At 34.8% G+C, this 18,883-nt stretch overlaps 1 protein-coding gene across 19 annotated transcripts in view; it reads left to right on the top strand.

The window, feature by feature from the left end:
- PDLIM5 (PDZ and LIM domain 5) overlaps positions 1–18,883 on the top strand; it is a 177,851-nt gene that overhangs the window by 147,220 nt on the left and 11,748 nt on the right. For all 19 annotated transcript variants that reach the window (XM_016144331.2, XM_016144326.2, XM_016144333.2 and 16 more), the window contains one exon: positions 12,093–12,267. In XM_016144331.2, the coding sequence (XP_015999817.2) occupies positions 12,093–12,267 (175 nt within the window). The remainder of the gene's footprint in view (positions 1–12,092; positions 12,268–18,883) is intronic.

The raw sequence follows: 18,883 nt of genomic DNA, 5'->3' as shown, positions 1-18,883 counted from the left end.
GTAAGCTGTAAATAGAAAAGTTGGGATCATTTGTTCAAATCAAAAAGGGAAAAAAGACACAAAATGAATAGTTAATTTTAGCTTTTTTGTTGTTGTTGCTTCCTGTCTTGGGAAATACTGTTCTCATTTGAGTATTTGGAACTCAGGAATATAATAAGTAGCCTTGAAGGGAGCACACAACCCCATTTAGTGGTGAAATGGTGGGTATCATCGATTAGTAATAATAATTACTAATACACTAGTAGTATTTTATCGTTTAACATTAGACATTGTATAACTCTTTCAATCTTTGAAAGTATCTTTTTTTTTTTTTGAGTGTACAATAAGATAATGTCATTAAAATTTTAAATGGATATCATCTTACCAGTGCGGTAACAGAGTATGAGAGAAGTCAGAAGAATTGTCCAGAGCGCTATAGTGATTTGAACCCAATTATTTTGTCTAAATAGTGCATTTTTCTGTATCATAAGATAACAGCAATGAATATATTTAAGGAGGACTACCTCTCTTAGGGATAGTGTAGAAAAGATTCTTGCTTTGCATAGGGAAGGTAAACTAGTGACTAGCAACTACTAAGATGTTTCAGGTAATATTTTCTTTGCATCTAAACTCCATTTTTAAAATTTTGCTGAGCTTCTTTATCATACCTTGTCTCTAGTATGTGCTACATTTTAGCAATTTAAAGAAAAGCTTATTTATTCATTATGGACAGAATTTTGGGAAGATTTTTTTTTTCAAGGAAGACTCATATATTTGTGAGATCTGATTAGATCAAAGACTGAATGATGTGCATCTCAGTTATAAGTGGATATAAATTCTATCTTTTATTTGAAGTCTAAAGGAGATGGGGTGAGAAAGGAAATTACTGTTTCTACAGCCATCCCAAATTTCATTGTAGGCTTTACGCTACAGTAATAAATCGAGATAACTAGATTTGCCTAGCTAAGATGGATAGATTTATTGGTTTCATTTTTAAATTTTTATATGAATAAGTAAGCTGCTACCAGTTGTATATGTTTCATCTCTCGTAATAATGTTTTATTGCCACTTGCTCCCTTGTTTTTTAACATCATTGAACTAAATAGTCCACTTGCTTTGAAGACCTGACTGGAGCTGTCCATTGTCAAAACTATGGTGTGAAGTGTGTAGATATGTTCATTTTCTTTGGATAACAAGTAGATTTTTGTTTAGAATCAAAGTAACAACCATTAACTGCCTTCTCTTTTTACTTCTAAATGTCTTTTTGTTGGAATTTATTTTCATGTTGGAAGCTTTTCAGTATTGATGCAGGTGCATGGTTGTGAAAACTCTTCTTTCTTCCCATTTTCCTTTCATCCTGAGATGAAAAAAATAAATCTTTTGTATAGGAAGATACCTGGAGTTATTCATGTATGCTTTTCATGAAGAAGTATTACTTTTTGCTATGGTTTAAACCAGAGGTTGGCAAACTGTGCCTTTGGTCACATCTGGCTCGCTACATGTTTTTGTAAATAAAGTTTTATTGGCACATAGCCATGCTTATTTGTATACATGTTGTCTGTGGCTCAGCATGTTGTCATTGTCATGCTACAATAGCGGAGCTGAATTGTTGCAACCTAAAGCACATGGCTCACAAAATCTAAAATACTTACTCTTTGGTTGTTTACAGAAAACAAAATTGCCAACCCTAGGTTTAAAGCAGTGGTTCCGTTTTGGCACCAGGGACAGGTGCTCCCGTGAGAATTTAATGCCTGATGATCTGAGATGGAACTGAGGCAGTGTTGTTAGCTTAGTGGAGCGCCTACAAATACAGATGAAGCTTTGCTCACTTGCCTAACACCACTCACTTCGTGCTGTGTGGCCTGGTTCCTAACCCATCATGGACTGGTACTGGTCCATGGCCCAGGGGTTGGGGACCCCTGGTTTAAATTGTAGGAATAAGAAAATTTTTGTTTGATAATTCTGCACAATGGATGCAGACTTTATTGGGGGCCGTGAACACCCCTGATGGCACTAATAGTAAGATACTCTGTTGCCTGTGAACAACACTCATAAGAAACTCTTTTGGGGCAGGAATCTTATTCTTGAGTGTATCTTTCATACCACAAGAGTTTCTAGATCTAAAGCATTGTATGTATTCTCTAAGTAGTTGTTGAATGAATGGTTACTTTTATTTCTTTTAACCATATAGGGGAGTGTAATAATAATTAACATTTATTAAACATTTTTTACACATCCAAGGGACTGTAAGTAAACCCCTTACTTATATTACCTCATTTAACCCTCTCACATCTGAAATAGTTGTTATTATTGCTTTATTACTGTTGAGGAAGCCAAGACCTAGAATGATGGCATTTCTAAGTTCACACAAATTAGCAGAACTAGGAGCTCAAATTTATCTTAACATCTGTCATTATGCTAAGTATACAGCTTCCTCCAGCATAAAATACCTCACCAATGTTCTCCACTTTTAAAAGATGTGGAATTCAAGCATAACTTTGGATGATAATTTTCATTTATTTTAGAGATCTAATGACTTTAGTTGAGAGAGATACCATAGAGAATTAATAGTAGTAATAGAAATGTAAAAAGTATCCCAGGTTTTAAAGTTTGCAGTTGTCGATATTGCTTGATATGGGAAAATGTCCTTAAACTTTTTTCCTTTTCAGCTTCAGGTTTTTTTTTTTTCTTACATGAAAAGAATTCTATTTGTATGAACAACTCAAACCTGAGGTATTGTTCTCCTTTATTTCTGAGATTAGGTTGCTTTCTCACTTCTATAGATGACGATCGGTGAGAAAATGGTAAAAGCCAAGCTCGCTTGGGTTTCGTGTTACTTGAAAAGAAAATATATCAGAACTTGATATAATGTGAGTGTAAATAATTTTAATATATATCCTTACACTTTTCTCCAAATATAAGCAAAATTCTGCAAACTTAATGTTAAATAACTTCTTAGTTTATAGAGTTTCTATGAGTTCAACAGTGATCCTCTTTAGTATTTCTGAGATTATGAATCATGTATCAGATTGTTTTTGTTTTTTAAAATATTTTGTTTTTTTTCTGTTTTGTTTCTTTTCATTTTTTCTTCATACACCCCTTCCCCCCTGTCCCCACCCCCCATATACATACACACTTTTTAACATGAAGCACATCGATCACCCACAATTAGATCACGGATTTGTCTTCCTGTTACAGAATATGAAATTGGAACAGCAATACCAAGATTATTTAGAAAATCCTACATATAAGTGAAAAATAATTTATTGATTTTTCATTAAGCAGTGGTGAAACCAGATATTTTAAATCTCATGTTTTTATCTGCAAGGTACAGACTGGGTTTTTTACTTGTCACTCTGACCAAATGGAAGTTTTCTTTGTAAGGTCATTTAGTAGGGAGGGAAAAGTCTGTGTACTCTGAATTTTGATGATGTGTGATGCAACAAATTAAAAAGAAGAGAACTGAACCCTATCCAAGTCCCCACACTCACTTTAATTAAGACACTCTAGATCCAGTTTAATCTGAGTTCTTAAAGTTGAAAGGCTAGTTGCTAATGGAAGAAACTAACCTCCTGAAGTTGCGGAAATACTTGATACTTAGCCTTGGGCACACCTGTTCCAATTCTTTATGGCATACATACCAGCATTCGCCACAGCCCCGAGAAATGATAATAGTTTAATCTATCCAATTTTGCTTTTAATCATTGAATTTAAAAAATCCTTGATTCCATTTAATAAACTTTGCAGAAACCTCTCCAGAATGTACTTTCCCTCTGATCTTAGATCTTGGCTTAACTTTAAACCTTTTCTATTTGTACTGGATATGATTTCATGCCTGGATTATGGAGAGTAGACTGTTGTTTATGCTTTCAACATAAAGAGCTTGACAGACAAAATGCACAGATTCTGTGCTTCTCTTGGCCACCATCTGTTTGAGATAGTTGGGGACAGGGCAGAGGAAGAAGGAAACGCTCGCTGGCACAATAATATGCAAGTGCATCGCCATCACTGCCACCCAATTTAGTATGTGTAAAATTTCTTCCATGCCTTTGTGGACACATTCTCCGAGATGTTGAATTACAGTACTTTATCTCCCCAAGGGTGCCAGAATGTCACTTTGATGTATCCCAGTTATTTATGTGAGCACAGCATTAGCTTCAATGTTTATAACAGCAACGGCCCTGGCAGTTGAGCCAGTTGTTTTTCATACCGTAAAACCTCACATATGACTTCTGTCTTGTCAGGGCTGTAACTGTTTGTCTTTTTTTTTTTTTTCTTTTTAGGGGTGGGAACATTATTATTCTTGAGACTTAATAGTGAAATATTACAGGACTTAAAACAAATACATAGTATGGTTATCCCTAAATTTACTGCTTCATAACTTTCTCTGCTGATCTGTCTTAATTCAAATGTAGTAGTTGAAATATTTATACCAATATAGAGTTGTAGAACAAAACAGATTCAGCATTCTGCTTCAAGCCCATTTGTCCTTAGCAAAGCATTAGATCTACAATTATATTTCCCTTTCTGAAGTAGTTGATATAAATCCTCTTATATGTTCTCAAAATATGAAGAATCTAGCCTTGTATTCATATGTTTTATTTCAAAAACTTTATAGCCATTATTATAATGGCTGAAAAGTATGGGCAGCCAGGTTTAGGAAAAGAAAGTATCATCTCTGAGGGAAACTTAACTAATCTTCTGCAGAATACAGGAAGAGTTTTAGAGTGATAATCTAAGCTGTTAGGCACATCAGGGAAATTAAAAAACAATGATTTCATACATTATTCCTAAATCTATCCTGCCTTCCTCATTCAGGACATTAAAATAGAAGGAATTTATCGTCTCGATGACCACTATCCTCTCCTAAACTGGCCCAGAAGTTAGTACTTAAAGATTTAGATCATATTTGAGATCTTCCTTCATATTTCCAGGGTCAAGGCAGAGTTGGCTCATAGTAGGCACATAATAAATATTGGAAGGGTGATTGCATAGAGACATAAGCTTTGGACTCAGACAGATGTGGTGTTGGATCCCAAATTGTCCACTTTCTAATTGTGGCTGCCGTGATGCACTCTACTGGTCTTTTTCCTGCCCCTCTCTCTCTGTCCCCAAAGTATTTATCACATTTGCCTTATACTTTAAGAGCTCTTCTATTTCATACCACCTTTAACCTGAGCAGTCTCATTAACTCCCACAGCCTCAAACATCATCAATATGCTGAAGACTCTGGAATCAATTCTTCTAGCTCAGATCCAATAGATACAGAGGATAATCCAAAAAAATAAAAAATAAAAATTGATTGTTTGATGATGTTATTTTAGGTGCAATAATGGTATTATGGTTATGTTTTTTAAAAGAATAGTCTTAGGGATCATACTGAAATATTATGGATTAAATAATATATATTGAATTTGCTTCAGAATAGTTCAAAGATAGCAAGGCAGTGAGTGGGATATAGATGAAATGATCATTTATGAGGTAATGCATTTTTAAAGCTTGATCATTTCTCTTTATTAAGTTTTACTAGTTTTTAAAATAATGAATTGTTTCCTTAGCATCCTGTAAAGATGATCAATGCAGTTTTTAAACAACTCCAGAATTATTGTGAGCTCATGGGTTCAAACATATTCGAAGTATTTTAATCCTTAATAGTTGTTATACTTATTAATGCTCAAACTGTCTTATCTGCTTTGTCAAGTCTATTTGATAGAACTGTAGTAGTCTTTGATAGCTTCCTTGCTTTCTAATTTGACAAGATATTCTAGACATTCATTGTTCATTTTTTGTCCCAGTCCTAGAATCAGTTTCTTTAAGAAGTCTGGTTCCTTTTAGTGAGAAGACAGTAATTTTGGTGCTGGAGTCATTTATTCTCTAAACAAAGATTTATTAAGCAATATGACAGAGACTGTTCTAGGTGCTAGAGATATTGGCAGCAAACAACATACAGTGTCCCTGGCCTCATGGTGTGAAGAGCTGGATAGTAAAAAGCAATAAAAAGAATACAAATATGTTATGTTATATGAGCCTATGAAGAAAAATAAACCAGTTAAGGAGTATAGGGAATACTGGGCTGTGAGGGAGGGGTTGCTGTTTTATATAGGATGGTCAGAGTAAGCTACATTGATAAAATGGCCTTTGAGCAGAGACCTGAAGGAAGTGAGGGAGCAAGCCTTGCAGACATCAGGAGAAAAGATTTCTGGTCAGAGGGCATAGGAAGCACAGAGGTTTTGAATCAGAAGGATGTTGGCCATTTAGAGGAATAGTAAGGAAGCCAGTGTGGCTTATATAAATGTAGGCAAAGGGAGAGTGGCAGACCAGGTCAGGGAGGGAGCGGGAGTCAGATTATGGAGGACCTTTGGTTTTAGTTCTGACTTAGAAGGGAGCTGTTGGGGGATTTTTGAGCAGAGTAGCAGCGTGATCTGATTTAGTTTTTACTGGCCTCAATGTCATTGGCAAGTGTAGAAAAAGATCTGTAAGTAGTAACTGCAGTAAGCCAAACAAGAGAGGATGGTGGCTTGGATTAGGATGTTCTGTGGAGCTGATAATAAATCATCAGGTTATATTTTTTGTATTGTTGTGAGCAGTTCATCTTCCAACACCACACTTGTTCTACTGAATTGTTCAGCAATTTGAAGGCACTAAATGTAGTATGAGTAACATAACTTAGAAAAAGACACTAGCAACATCTGTTGCTTCTTAAGTTTGTTTTTTGGGCTATAACCTCCCCACCCAACCCCAATTGACTTATGTTGAATTTCTAAGTAAGATCTGACATACCTAGTACATATCAGTAATAAGAACATTTTAGTGGTAGTTTGAATAGCTCGACTTGAAACAAAAGGGTTAACTGCTGATTTTCTTGCCTGTTCAAGTACAGTCTGGCCAGGTGTTTAATGTATACATTATACTCTTCACTACTTTTTTTTTAAAAGTATATTAGTTTAGAGTTAACAGCCCTTTTTCAACAAGACGGAAAGTAAAGATATCAAATATCCTACCTTATTCTGTTTGCAGAAAATTCACACATTGTACTACCAGGAGTTCTATTCGTCTTAATCTGTGTTTTCTCTCTGTAAACTTCTTATTTATAGAAACAAGTGCCTTTTAATGAGTTCAACTATTTTTGAAATACATAGTAAATAATTAGATAATTTATAATTACATATTATGTAATATTTTATAACATATATTACATATTATATAAGCAGACCTCCAATAATATACTTTTGTAGCCCATAGCGTAGAAGTTACGTACATAAACTTGATAATCACTTGATTAGGCCCTTACAATGATTAGAAAAGAAATAAATCTCAGGATAAGATTGCTTAAAACATGTGTTAACTAATTTGCTAAATTATATAATATAAACCTGAATCATCTGCTTGGGGGAGAAATGCAAGTAAGATATTTCTAAAGTAAAGAAATTTCACTTTGTCTTTTCAAATAACATATCACAAAGATTTATCTAATAACAGGAAGTAGATGTTCTACTAAATTAACAAATATGTGGTTCAATTTTGTAAAATTCCTTATCACCAGTTAATAATCTGTTGTTCAAAGAGATTTTTTTTTTCTTTGCAGTAAATTAAATTTCATGTTTAGTTAGTCAGAGGTCTGTCTGCTTTTTAAAATATGTATTAGACCTTATAATTCTCAAACATAGTACTATGACAAATATTTCAAAAACTAGCAATGCAGCATATCATCGGTATATTTTATTTGATTAATTTGACAACTTTACATATTATGTATTGAGAAAGTATTCTATTATGCTGCTAGGTTTTCCCACAAATTTATGTTTACTTAGTAAATGATAATTTGTGTAATCTTCAGTTTGACTATCATAGTGCTGGAAAACAAAAACATTGAGTAAATATGAATGTGTGTCATTTCAGAATCTTAGAAGACCTCATAATTAATTATTCTAAAGTTAATAAAATATATTCTCACAAAGGGTTTGGAAAGTAGCTAGTGGCTCTAAATTTCTAGATGAATTTTGTGGTGCAGAAATGTATTTGATACAAAAGAAAAAAAATAATTTTAAAACATGATCTGAGTAGAGATTAGCCACAAAAGAAGCCATATCTAATGGAATTTGCTCAAGATTAAGGTTAAACAAGAAAACGAGTCAAAGACTAATTTTCTTATGTTCCTATTGTGACTCTTCACTGACTCACTCATTATTTAAAGTTACTTAAATTCTTTGTGACTTAGATTCCTTGCTTAAGAAGTGGGCTAATTCAGTGTTCTTATTTAATAGTTCTACTAGGATTTAAGAGGGGGAAAAAAACCCTTTTTATTACAAATAAATAGATCATCACCTTTAAGCTGCTATCTCTAAAGAGATGTATATTTTTTCTACCTGAAAGTAGATGATTTGAAGGATGGGTTCAATAAATTTGAAGTATTTTTAGTCACCACTACCCATGGAAGACGTTTTCTCTGTATGGTCGTACAGTTCTCTACAGAATTCTAAAAAAAGCGTGGCTCATTTTGTGGTGCTTCCCCACTCCGAAGACCTCACACTCTCACACCCGCCTTCCCCAAGAATCCACGTGACCAGAGGCCAGGAGGTTGGCAGTTGGCTCAAAAGTTGCCTATTCCTTTGCTAGAGTAGTGAGAAATTCATTCTGAAGAAATGAAACATCATTTTATTCATAGGGGAAATAACTGGGCCTTGGAAATGTTCAGGGCTTGGTAATTAACAGGCTTGTGTAGCTTTGTGTGGGGGCCAGTGTGCTAGCAACACAGTAACAAAACGGAGGTGTGAGAACTTCGATCTTATCCAAAGTGGTTAAGATGGGGCAGTAACAGAAAGCAAGGCTTTTCTTCCCAAGAAAGAAACAGCAGTGAGTTTAGTGCCTTTTTATGTGTGTTTAAGACTGTCAGATGTTTCATGTTTAAGAATGGTTTCTCATGTTAAATACGTTAGTTCCCCATGTACCTTCTCCTTGAGGCATGGGCCAGATGGATTATGTTCCGTTTTACAATGACTGATGCAGAATTACTACCCTCTTTTATTACTAAAAATGTCTTAGTGACTCAGTACTTTAGGGCTTATGCATAGATAATGTGATAAAATAAAGGCATATGGTAGATGAAAGGGGTTGACTCTCTTTGAGGTCTGATTTTTAGATTTTTCAATTGGTAATTTTCCCACTGTTTGAAATCCTGAACCTAATCCACATTTTAAGAATCTCTGTCTTTATAGTGTCTTTTAAAAAGACAAAATGAAAGTGATTGGAGACTTCCTTTTTTCATTTACTTGACTAAATATTAATTTTTTGCCTTCTGTTTGTAAGACAGTTTTCTGGTGGTTGGGGAGAGTTTATCATTTACTTAGAAAGGAAAACATACTGCAGGATACTGATGAATAGCAAATCAATTATATGGGCAGGGTGTTATAGATGGTATGAGGAGCATGAGAACACTTCTAGCTGGGATGGTCAGGGCATACTGGGGACGAAGATGGCACTTTCATGAGTCTTGCAGAATGAGAGGACTGTGAGCAGCAGAAGAGAAAGAGACATTTCATGGGCTGAGGGTCATAGAAGCAGGGGGTAACATGGCATGTTCAAGGGACAATGAATAGATATATCACATAGTGTTAAAGAGCACAAACTTGAGCCAGACTAACTGGATTCAGGACTGCCCTTTATATGGTGTTTGACCTTGGGTAGGTTTTTAAACCTCTCTTTGCTTCAGATAGAGTAATAAAAGTCATAGTGATCATGCCTAAATCATAGGGCTGTTATAGTATAATTAAGTATGATGATGATGGCAGTGATGTGGGTAAGCATAAAAGACTAGGTTTTAAAGAAGATTGGAGTGAGCTCATTGAAGGTACATGCTGGACTGTCATGATTGCATATATTTTGCAGTGGGGACTTACAGGATGCTTTATAGAAAAGAAAATATGATCAGAGTAGTGTATTTGGAAAAAGAATTTAGCAGAAGAGGTTGAAGAAGAAACTGACAGCCCGGAGGCTGCTCAGGAGACTTGTAATGGTCCAGACCAGGTGGCAGGAGAAGGGTTCAGATTAGGGACAAGGGACAGACCTTAGAAACACTTATAATGAAACTGTTTTCAGTGTCCAGGCACTGAGTGTCAGGGACGTAGGAGGCAGAGGGCCATGCCTGGATTAAGTAGGAGAATTCAACCATAGAGGAATTCATAGAAAGAGCTGGCAATGTGTACAAGAAGGCGAAGTATATTTTTCATGTCCTGCACTTATAGACAAAACACTTATTTGGCTTGGAAAGTGCGTATCTGGTGGTCCTAGAAGAATCAGACCTGGATGTAGAAATTGAAGATCCACAGAGGAGAGAGTTGTGCTTTGTGAGTGAGTGAGGTAACAAGGAAGAGCATGTGTAAAGTGAATATTACAGGGATTTTCCTTCGTATTTCTGTACGAGAAAGTATGAGTTTAAGAGAATGAAAACATGTTCCTAGTCCAGTTCATTCACTTGAAACATGGGCAGTAATAGAGCCCCCCAGCCATGGAAAGTGCCATGTCACAGCTAGAGTGCTAGGCAGAGCACCACAAGAGATGTGCTAAGTGTTTATAAATGCTTGGTTTCTGGATCTGGACTTGCAGATCATTGCAAATGTGCTTTCTTGTGGCCAGGAAGAGTTATCCTTTCAGTTATCCTAATTAATCGTATCCGCTTCTGATCACACATTTAATATGTATCCTGTCAATACACACACACACATAACACATGCACATACATATACACTCCTTATTAATTGTATTATTTATGTGTGTTCTTTTCTTAAAAGTTGTTTCTTTTACACCTTTTTGATGTGTGTGTTTTTCTCTTCCATTGCATTTTAATTGCCTGTGGGTAAGGAGCTGGCCTTCTGTTGGTTTCAGTCCCTCACGATTTCCTCATTCATTCATTCGTATATTGATTCCAGTTTATTCATTCATTCAATTTATTCATTCCAGACACTGTGTTAGTTGCAAAAGTAATGAATAAGTCATAGTTCCTACCATCGGGGAGCTTATTATCTAGTTAGAGAAGACACAGCAGGAGCAATAATAAACATTCCAAGAAAATTATAGGAACATGGAAGAGAAACATTTAATAAGGAATATGTGGTGGGAACACTGGGGAGAGGTCATTCAGGGAGGACTTTTGGAGCATTTGACTTTTGGGCTGAATCTTAAACAGTAAGTAGTGGTTACTAGGGAAGTAGGAAGAAAGATAGAGAAATGACATTGAAGACCCATTCACAAGAAAAAGTGAGGCAGTTAGTATTGCTGTAGCATAAGGTGAAAGGCAGAGATGGACAAACAATGAGACTGTGGGGCAGGTAGAGACCACAGGCAGGACCTGTCAGCAGTGCTTTGAAGTATAGACTATATCCAGTGGCCAAAGAACAGGGAGATCCTAGAAATGGTCTACACGGGGTTATGATCAGGCTAGATTTCACTCTTCGGTGGCACTTGAGAGGATGAATGTGTGGAAGACAAGACATTTTGGTGGCTAGTCTAGGGGGGGAGACATTGAAGTCCTAATCCAAGACAGTATTGTAGGAATGGAGCAAGAGGGCAAAACTCAGAACTATTGTGATATAAAAATCAGAAGAGCCCATTATCACCACAGATAAGGGAAAGGGAGGCTTTAGGAAGAGTCTTTCATAGTTACTTTATATGACTGAGTGACTGATTGCACAGTATTCTAAGAGAAAACAAGAAGAAAATATAGTAAGTTCATTTGTGTTTTTCATATCTTCAGCACCCTGAGATTTTTAAATGTGCCTGTGGTATATTAGAGTTAAATCTAATTATTGATTAGCAGAGATGTCTAGATGACTAGTAATACCTCACCATCAATATTCACCTTAACCGTATCTCCTCTTGGAAGTAGAAATAACTCTCTTTCTCCTGCCATAGGCTATGTATGCATCTGTCACATCTCTTTCACTGTATTGTAATCCTTGATTTTCTTTTTTATTTATCTCTGTAGTCAAAGTCTAATGTTTGCATAACCTCTCCTTAAATGTGAATGAATAGATTATTTTTAAAAGTAATAGTATTTATCATAAAAAGTTTATATTTGGCTTATCGTCATTCTGAATCTCCTGTGTTTTAACTCCTAGCACCTTACACTGGAAGAATCTCAAATAGTGCAGCTTCCTCAGGAGCAGTGGGACCAGCCACCTCCTCTGTGGGGCAGCCCCAGCCAAGCGACCAGGACACGTTAGTGCAACGAGCTGAGCACATTCCAGCAGGAAAACGAACTCCAATGTGTGCCCACTGTAACCAGGTCATCAGGTTGGTTGTCTTTGAAATTTCTTGGAAGTATTTAATATAAATTTCGATTTGTTTATATTCTGAAAGAGTCAACATTTTATTAGTGAAAATATTCTTGCATATTTCTATGTAATGGTTATTATTGAAGTACATAAGTATGAATATATATATATATATATATATATATATATATATATATATATGTTAGAATCTATTTTAATGAAAAGTAGTAATTCTGGGCCCTTGAAATTAAAACTAAAAATACCAATTTGTCAGTTATTAATTTCTATGAGAATTAAGGAAAAATAATGATTAATGTGGCCTTTCAGATAATAATAAAATTTTAAGACTTAAAGAGACCCTGGAGATCATTTATCTGAACTTCATTATTTTACAAATTATAGAACTGAGGACTTTCATTTAGATAAAAAATAACTAGTGACATAAAATAGAGAACTTTGAGTCCTAGAGGAAAGAAGATTGGATTTTTGAATGCCTAAGCCCTGCGAGATATAATTCTACAGCTCTCTATATAAGTGCTTTCAATTTTAGATTAGGTTATAACCTGCTTCTTTACTTTATTTTGATCCAAATCTTATTTTATTGTCTCTTAAATTCCAAGTAGAAAAAAAGGCTCAGAGATTTTAAGTGAGTATACTGTGCTTATACTCAGCGTTTCATAACAAGTGGCTTTTAGAATGCCAGGAGATACAGGCACGAGTGTTGAATTCAGGACCCACCAGCAGCACTCGTTGGCTCTTTGCAAGTTGCCTTGTGGGCAGTTACAGATGGTCAATTGAAATGACTGCTTAAGCTCTCTCCTCGTTTTTCATTTATTCTGTTTTGAAATTTATCCTGGAGAAACAGTGACTTCTCCAAAGCTGAATAATGTTAAGACTTATCTGCATTTTCCCCTACTCTGTTACATAATTGTTGCTTAGGATAATATGTCTAGTTAATACTTAAAATGGAGCCTAAGAAGTCTCAATACTTTATTTAAGAACCAAATATACTCTTTTTCTTAAACTCACTATGTAAATAATAAATGTGTCAAGAACATAGCACATAGTGCATGATTAAAAATATAATACCTTTTCTATTTTAAAGGTAGTCCGTTAATTGTGACTTTTCAAAACTATAGGAAAACAGAAAGTAAAAATAAAAATTCAGATTTGTATATAATTCCATTTCCTAAGATAGTCACACTTTTTTTTTTTTTTCAGTTCACACTTTTAAAACACACACGAGGCCAGATATTGTTTACGGAAGTGGCATCTTAATCTAATGTTTTGTAAGCTGTTATTTTCCCCTTACCTTGTGTTTTCCAGCACAGTGTCCAGCACATAGGCAGTCAGTGAGTGCTGGACCTGAGCAGCGCAAACATGGCTCTAGCTCCACTCGTCGTTCAAGCCGTGATACCGATTTGGTTAGAGTCATTTTCCTAAAAGTACTAGTCTAGGGTTACTGCCTTATGGAAATGTTTAAACTGTTATAAAACTCTAGTGTGGTACTGCTTTATCCTAGGAAATAAAACTCTGTTCTTAGTTACTAACTGTACTTAGTTGTTATATTTTTTTGGTCTAATATTAATAAAATAAAAATAAATTCGAACATGTCACATTGTTTCTATAAGTCATGATACTTTGGTTTTTTAGACTAGTATTTAGGGATTCTATGTTCTTGGTAAAAACACCCTTTATGGAGATAGAAGTCATTGTGTGCTGTTTGAAGCAAATAATCGGATGGGTTAACAAAATGTCAAATCATATCAGTCGTTGATTTATGTTGTCCGATTATCAAATTCTGTGACATCCTGTAATCACTACTACCAGCACATCTGAAAAACTTAATATGGAGAAAATATGAAGATCAAAATAGAAAATACATTCTCTATTCCTACTGCCTTAGTTTCAGTTTTAATGCTAGACCAGGATGTAATTTTAATGCACAACCTTCTTTCCATGCGAAGTAAATATATATTATGTTAATAACACGAATGGCCATCACTTAATGCTTCCTCATTTATTAAATTCTACATTGCTTTGGATTATCTCAGCAATTGTTATTGGTTAGGCATTAAAGCTTCATTTACTAGGGAAGTTAATAAGAACAGAGATTAGTTCATGTCCATATCTTATGACAGTAATTAACATAGCATATTTGCTTGGTGCTCAAATGCTAAAGCAGCTTGAATAGATTGTGGTCAGTTCAGGGACCTAGTCAAAGCATTATTCTAGTTCTTGGCCTTAGTTTGGTATCACTTACCAAAGCAAGGAGACATTAGATCAGGTGACATTCTCTTGGACACCTGTTTTAAAAACGAGCAGCAGTTGCAGCTTGATACTTTCAATATAGAATATTGCAACCTGGCAAACTCTGAAAAGTTTAAGGTTGTTTTATAATTTATATTGTTTATTTTCCACAGTATAATTTAGTATAATTTATATTTGTTTATAATTTATAGTTTTAATTTATATTCTAAGTATTTAAAATTTTCAAAAATATTTTTTAAGTAAAGGCAAGCTAAGGCAAATTTTGTATTTTATTTTATTTTTAGCAAAGTTAATTGTTTCTGGAAAACCTCAAACCTGAATCACTGAATGTTAGTACTGAATCAGTTATCTCTTTCTTATGTTTAGCTTAAAACAGCACAGTTGTTTTATTTGGATCTATTTAAAATTTTTTGGCTGAAAAAATTATGGATGTTTTACCTAAATTGTATTACTTAGGTCTTACTTTGATTAGTTAGATGCTTTTTACAGATGGGTAGAACATTACATTTTAGGAAATTCTGTTGAAGCTTTGATTAAGTCCATTCATTATAGAGGTACATTGCTTCCACTTTTCCATTCATGAATAGATTGACTGTTGGAGTGCTGATATAATAAACAGAAAATCAGACTGAGGTAGCCAAAACCACATTTTAGTTTCCCTGATAGAAAGGGTTTATGAAACCTCCAGCTTATTTCTTGACTGTTAAATCTAGTGGCATTAACCTGTTGACCACTTGTGTCACATGGAGTTAAATGGACCATTCATATTTAACTTAGCATTTTTGTGAAAGAAGTAAGGGATTGATAGTACTTGAACTTCTTAGATATAGAATTTTTTTTTTTAAATAGCCACTTTTGTTTTATATTTGCCTGCAGCACAGCACCAGACTGTCACACTCAGTCAACCCATTGTTTATTCCAGAGAGAGAATTTTAACATTACCAAATTATTTCTCGCTTAGTGATTTTCCTACTTTTCTCATAAGGAGAGCCCTATCAGTCACCCCACGGAGAGGCCAGCGGTGTCTTGCCTGTCTCACCACACCCATTTCAATTTCTGTGTACTCTTTTACAAAAAGGTTTTTTTTTTTTTTCCCCCTTTCTGGGTAAGTTTTTCTTGAAAATAAAAGGTTTCTTGGCTTAATGTGGTAGCCCTTGAATTTAAGGAAACAACCAAATACACAGAGAAAGATTTATGAGTAAGACATAGATTGAGAGTTGAGACTTACTGTCATGAATATTGCTGTTTTCTTTGTCTAGATTCTCTTCTCCTGGATATTTGCATGGCTTACCTTCTCTTCCTTGAGGACTTTACTCAAATAGCAGGATATTCTTGGTCACCCTATTTAAATTTTCCCGCTCCGCACCCCTCCCACACACAGACAGACACACACAGTCTCCCTGTCTCCCCTCCCTGCTTCATTTTTCTCCTTGGCATTTAAAATCTAACATACCATGTATTTCATTTATCATTTTTATAGTCTTTTCCCCCCATACTAGTAAGTAAGTTCATGCAAGCAGGGGTTTTTTTCTGGCTTTCTTTCTTGCTGTAGTCTCTGATCCTAGAATAGTGCCTGGCACTTACCATTTCATTCAGTAAATATTCAGACAATGAATGAACTATTTAAAAATATTTGGAAGAATGTATGATATTAGTCTTGCCAAGTTGAAATTATATCCTACTTGTCTTAATATATATAATCATATTTCTCCTGCTTTTCTGTTTTTATAATAACCTCAGTATATAGACTATAATTGTCTCCAGTATACTTTTTAAAAAATTGTCAATTGTTATAGCCTTTTTTAGCCTATTATGTTATGGCTCATTTTACCTGTGCATTTATTCTTAAAGAGCATGTCCTTTATGTCTTTAAAATTAATAGCTATAGTTGGCCTTACAGCCTTTTAAATGCAATATTTTAAACAGCTATGAATTAAAGAGTAAAGAAGAGCAATGAAAGAATAATTGTATATTTTTAATGTTCCAAATTGGAAAGTTTGGGCATAATCCACTGGAAATGAAGAATTAAGGGTGTCAAAAATACGTTATTTTTAAATTTCAGGAAGGATCATTAATATTTCTAATTTTGCAAATCTTGAAAGATAGTCACTGTGTTTAATTCCTTTTTACTCTCTTCTCTTCCCTCATGTGTCTTTGTGTATTATTCGATTCGTGACTGTGTGTTGTGCCTGTGTTTTGTGGTTTCTCCCAATAATCTTTTCTATTTCATTCTCTCCTTCTAGCTGTATTGTTCTTAAGACTGCTCATGCTAGGCTCTCACTTAAAACTGAGCATGAGATAAAACTGGCTTATACATTTTTATTATTTATGATATCTAGTTAAGTGGAATATCAGATTCCATATTTATTATTGAACATGTAAGTTTTTTTTTTTTTTTACTGTGGCCTTGTTTTTAACATTTATTGATTAACTTTTTTGATTTTTTGTTGTTTTTAATGTCTATTGATGTGGTAAGGTTTTGTCAAATAAAATTTTTAATGTATAATGGCTGGGGCTTGGAAGAAGATTCCAGGTTTACAGTTCACCATCATCATGATCTTAAAAAGTTGGCTAATTTCCGTATGTTTTCTTCATCTATTTATAGAGTTAATGTCTGTCACTGAGAGTTGTTATGAGAGTTAAATAACAAAGAGCAGCAAGAAGTAAGCATTTGATTTTGAAGTTAAGTCCTTGTTAGATTGTACCTGTGGAAATTCGCTAATCCTTTCCTATTTGTGAGGTTTTTCTTTTCCTCTGAACTTTAACCTTAGCATCCTTCCCTGTCTCTCCTATTTTTTTTTCTTTCCTTTTTGTCATCAGTCTCACAGAAGATAAATAGGATGAAAAGTTTTATGCCATAGTTCCCTTCTCACAGCCAATCAATGCTTTAACTCTCTCCTCTCCCTTCATTTTTTAGTCAACAAGTATTTAGTCAGAGCACACAGGGTGCCGAGTACTATGAGGTAGCTGAATACACTTAATTCCACTTTGCAGTTATCCAAGCTTGTTGTTCCAGTTTGCAAATGGAAACTCAATCCTACCTAGAACAAGAGAAACATTTTCATTGTTAATCCTGTGTTAATAAATTTGTTAAATTAGTCTCTGCTGACACAGAGAAGACAGTACTTTGTTATATGTAAAAGATTTTATTGTTTAATCTGTACATAACTTCAAGGGCATTGATGGAGAAAGATGCTCTTTCAGCACAGTCAAGGAGTGTCAGGTTAGGCCAGTATCTGCGCTGAGCGTGTTTGTTAAGAAAGGAGGTCTGGCAGGAGCAAGGGTCATTTTCAGCTCACTTTTTAAAGGTGCAGAGGATGTTTCTTTATTGTAGTTAAGATTTTTCATGATTCAAATTTGATAAACTACGGAAATACCTTCAAAAGTACCCTTTCGATAGAGAATATTATTTATTTTTTGGTAGTGGACTCTATTCCAAAAAGCTTTCAAAGAGACTTATAACAATACAAGAAATATAAGAAAACTTTCTAAATTACAAAAGGGAGTAAAAGAAAATCTTGAATGGGACTATTAAAAGTGAACACTGGACAAATTTGTCATTGAGACTAGACAAGGCCTAAAACAATGGTATACATACTTGCTTGTGGTTAGACTAAATTTGGTTTTAAGCCTTCTAGTAGTCAACAAGAAAAGGAAGTTAATTTTGTAAATTACTAGACAGTGAGATAAAAAAAAATAAATCTATTGCTCAGAAGACCAAAACTGTTCTTGTTCAAAAACTCTGAAAGGAATTTTTTCAAGGAGTCCATGTGAAAATGGCCGTGTGATCTAACAACGCTTTCAGCAGCAACTTGGAGGAAGAGCAAAGGTGGATTTCAGAGAGCTATTTCCTGTTGACTGACTTCTTTTGTAAATTGAGGAGCCTAAGAATATTAACCTCAATAATATCATTATATGAAGGGGCCATCTAGGTTTATGTGTGAGCTGAAGATGTGCCCTAACAAAAAATCACCTTAGTAAGTTCTTTCGAACTACTTTAATGTCCAGGCCAGTGGTAGCATAAAACCCTCAAGTTCTGCCACACTCTTATGTTATGGTCACAGTAAATTTAGCCCGGCAGATTTTAAAGCATATATAACCAGATATCCACCTGGGGAAAAGCTCAGAGCACTCATAAAACTGTCTAGCTTTGAGTGTTGTGACTCCTTGGTTTATCATTGAAGGAAAACTATTTGCCAAATACATATTGAAAAAATGAAATAAAGGAACTCGTTGAGTAGGACTGTTACTTATAAACCAGTTACAAATTGAGGGGCAGCCTGCCCAAAGTAACATATTTGGTTGCAGAGGTGCTCTGTGGCCCCTTTTCTCCCCTAGTAGGACTTAGTTAACAAAGGCATCCC

The sequence above is a fragment of the Rousettus aegyptiacus genome, unplaced genomic scaffold (assembly GCF_014176215.1).
Source record: "Rousettus aegyptiacus isolate mRouAeg1 unplaced genomic scaffold, mRouAeg1.p scaffold_m13_p_10, whole genome shotgun sequence".
NCBI classification, from domain to species: Eukaryota; Metazoa; Chordata; class Mammalia; order Chiroptera; family Pteropodidae; genus Rousettus; species Rousettus aegyptiacus.
This window is presented reverse-complemented; position numbering and strand designations above follow the sequence as displayed.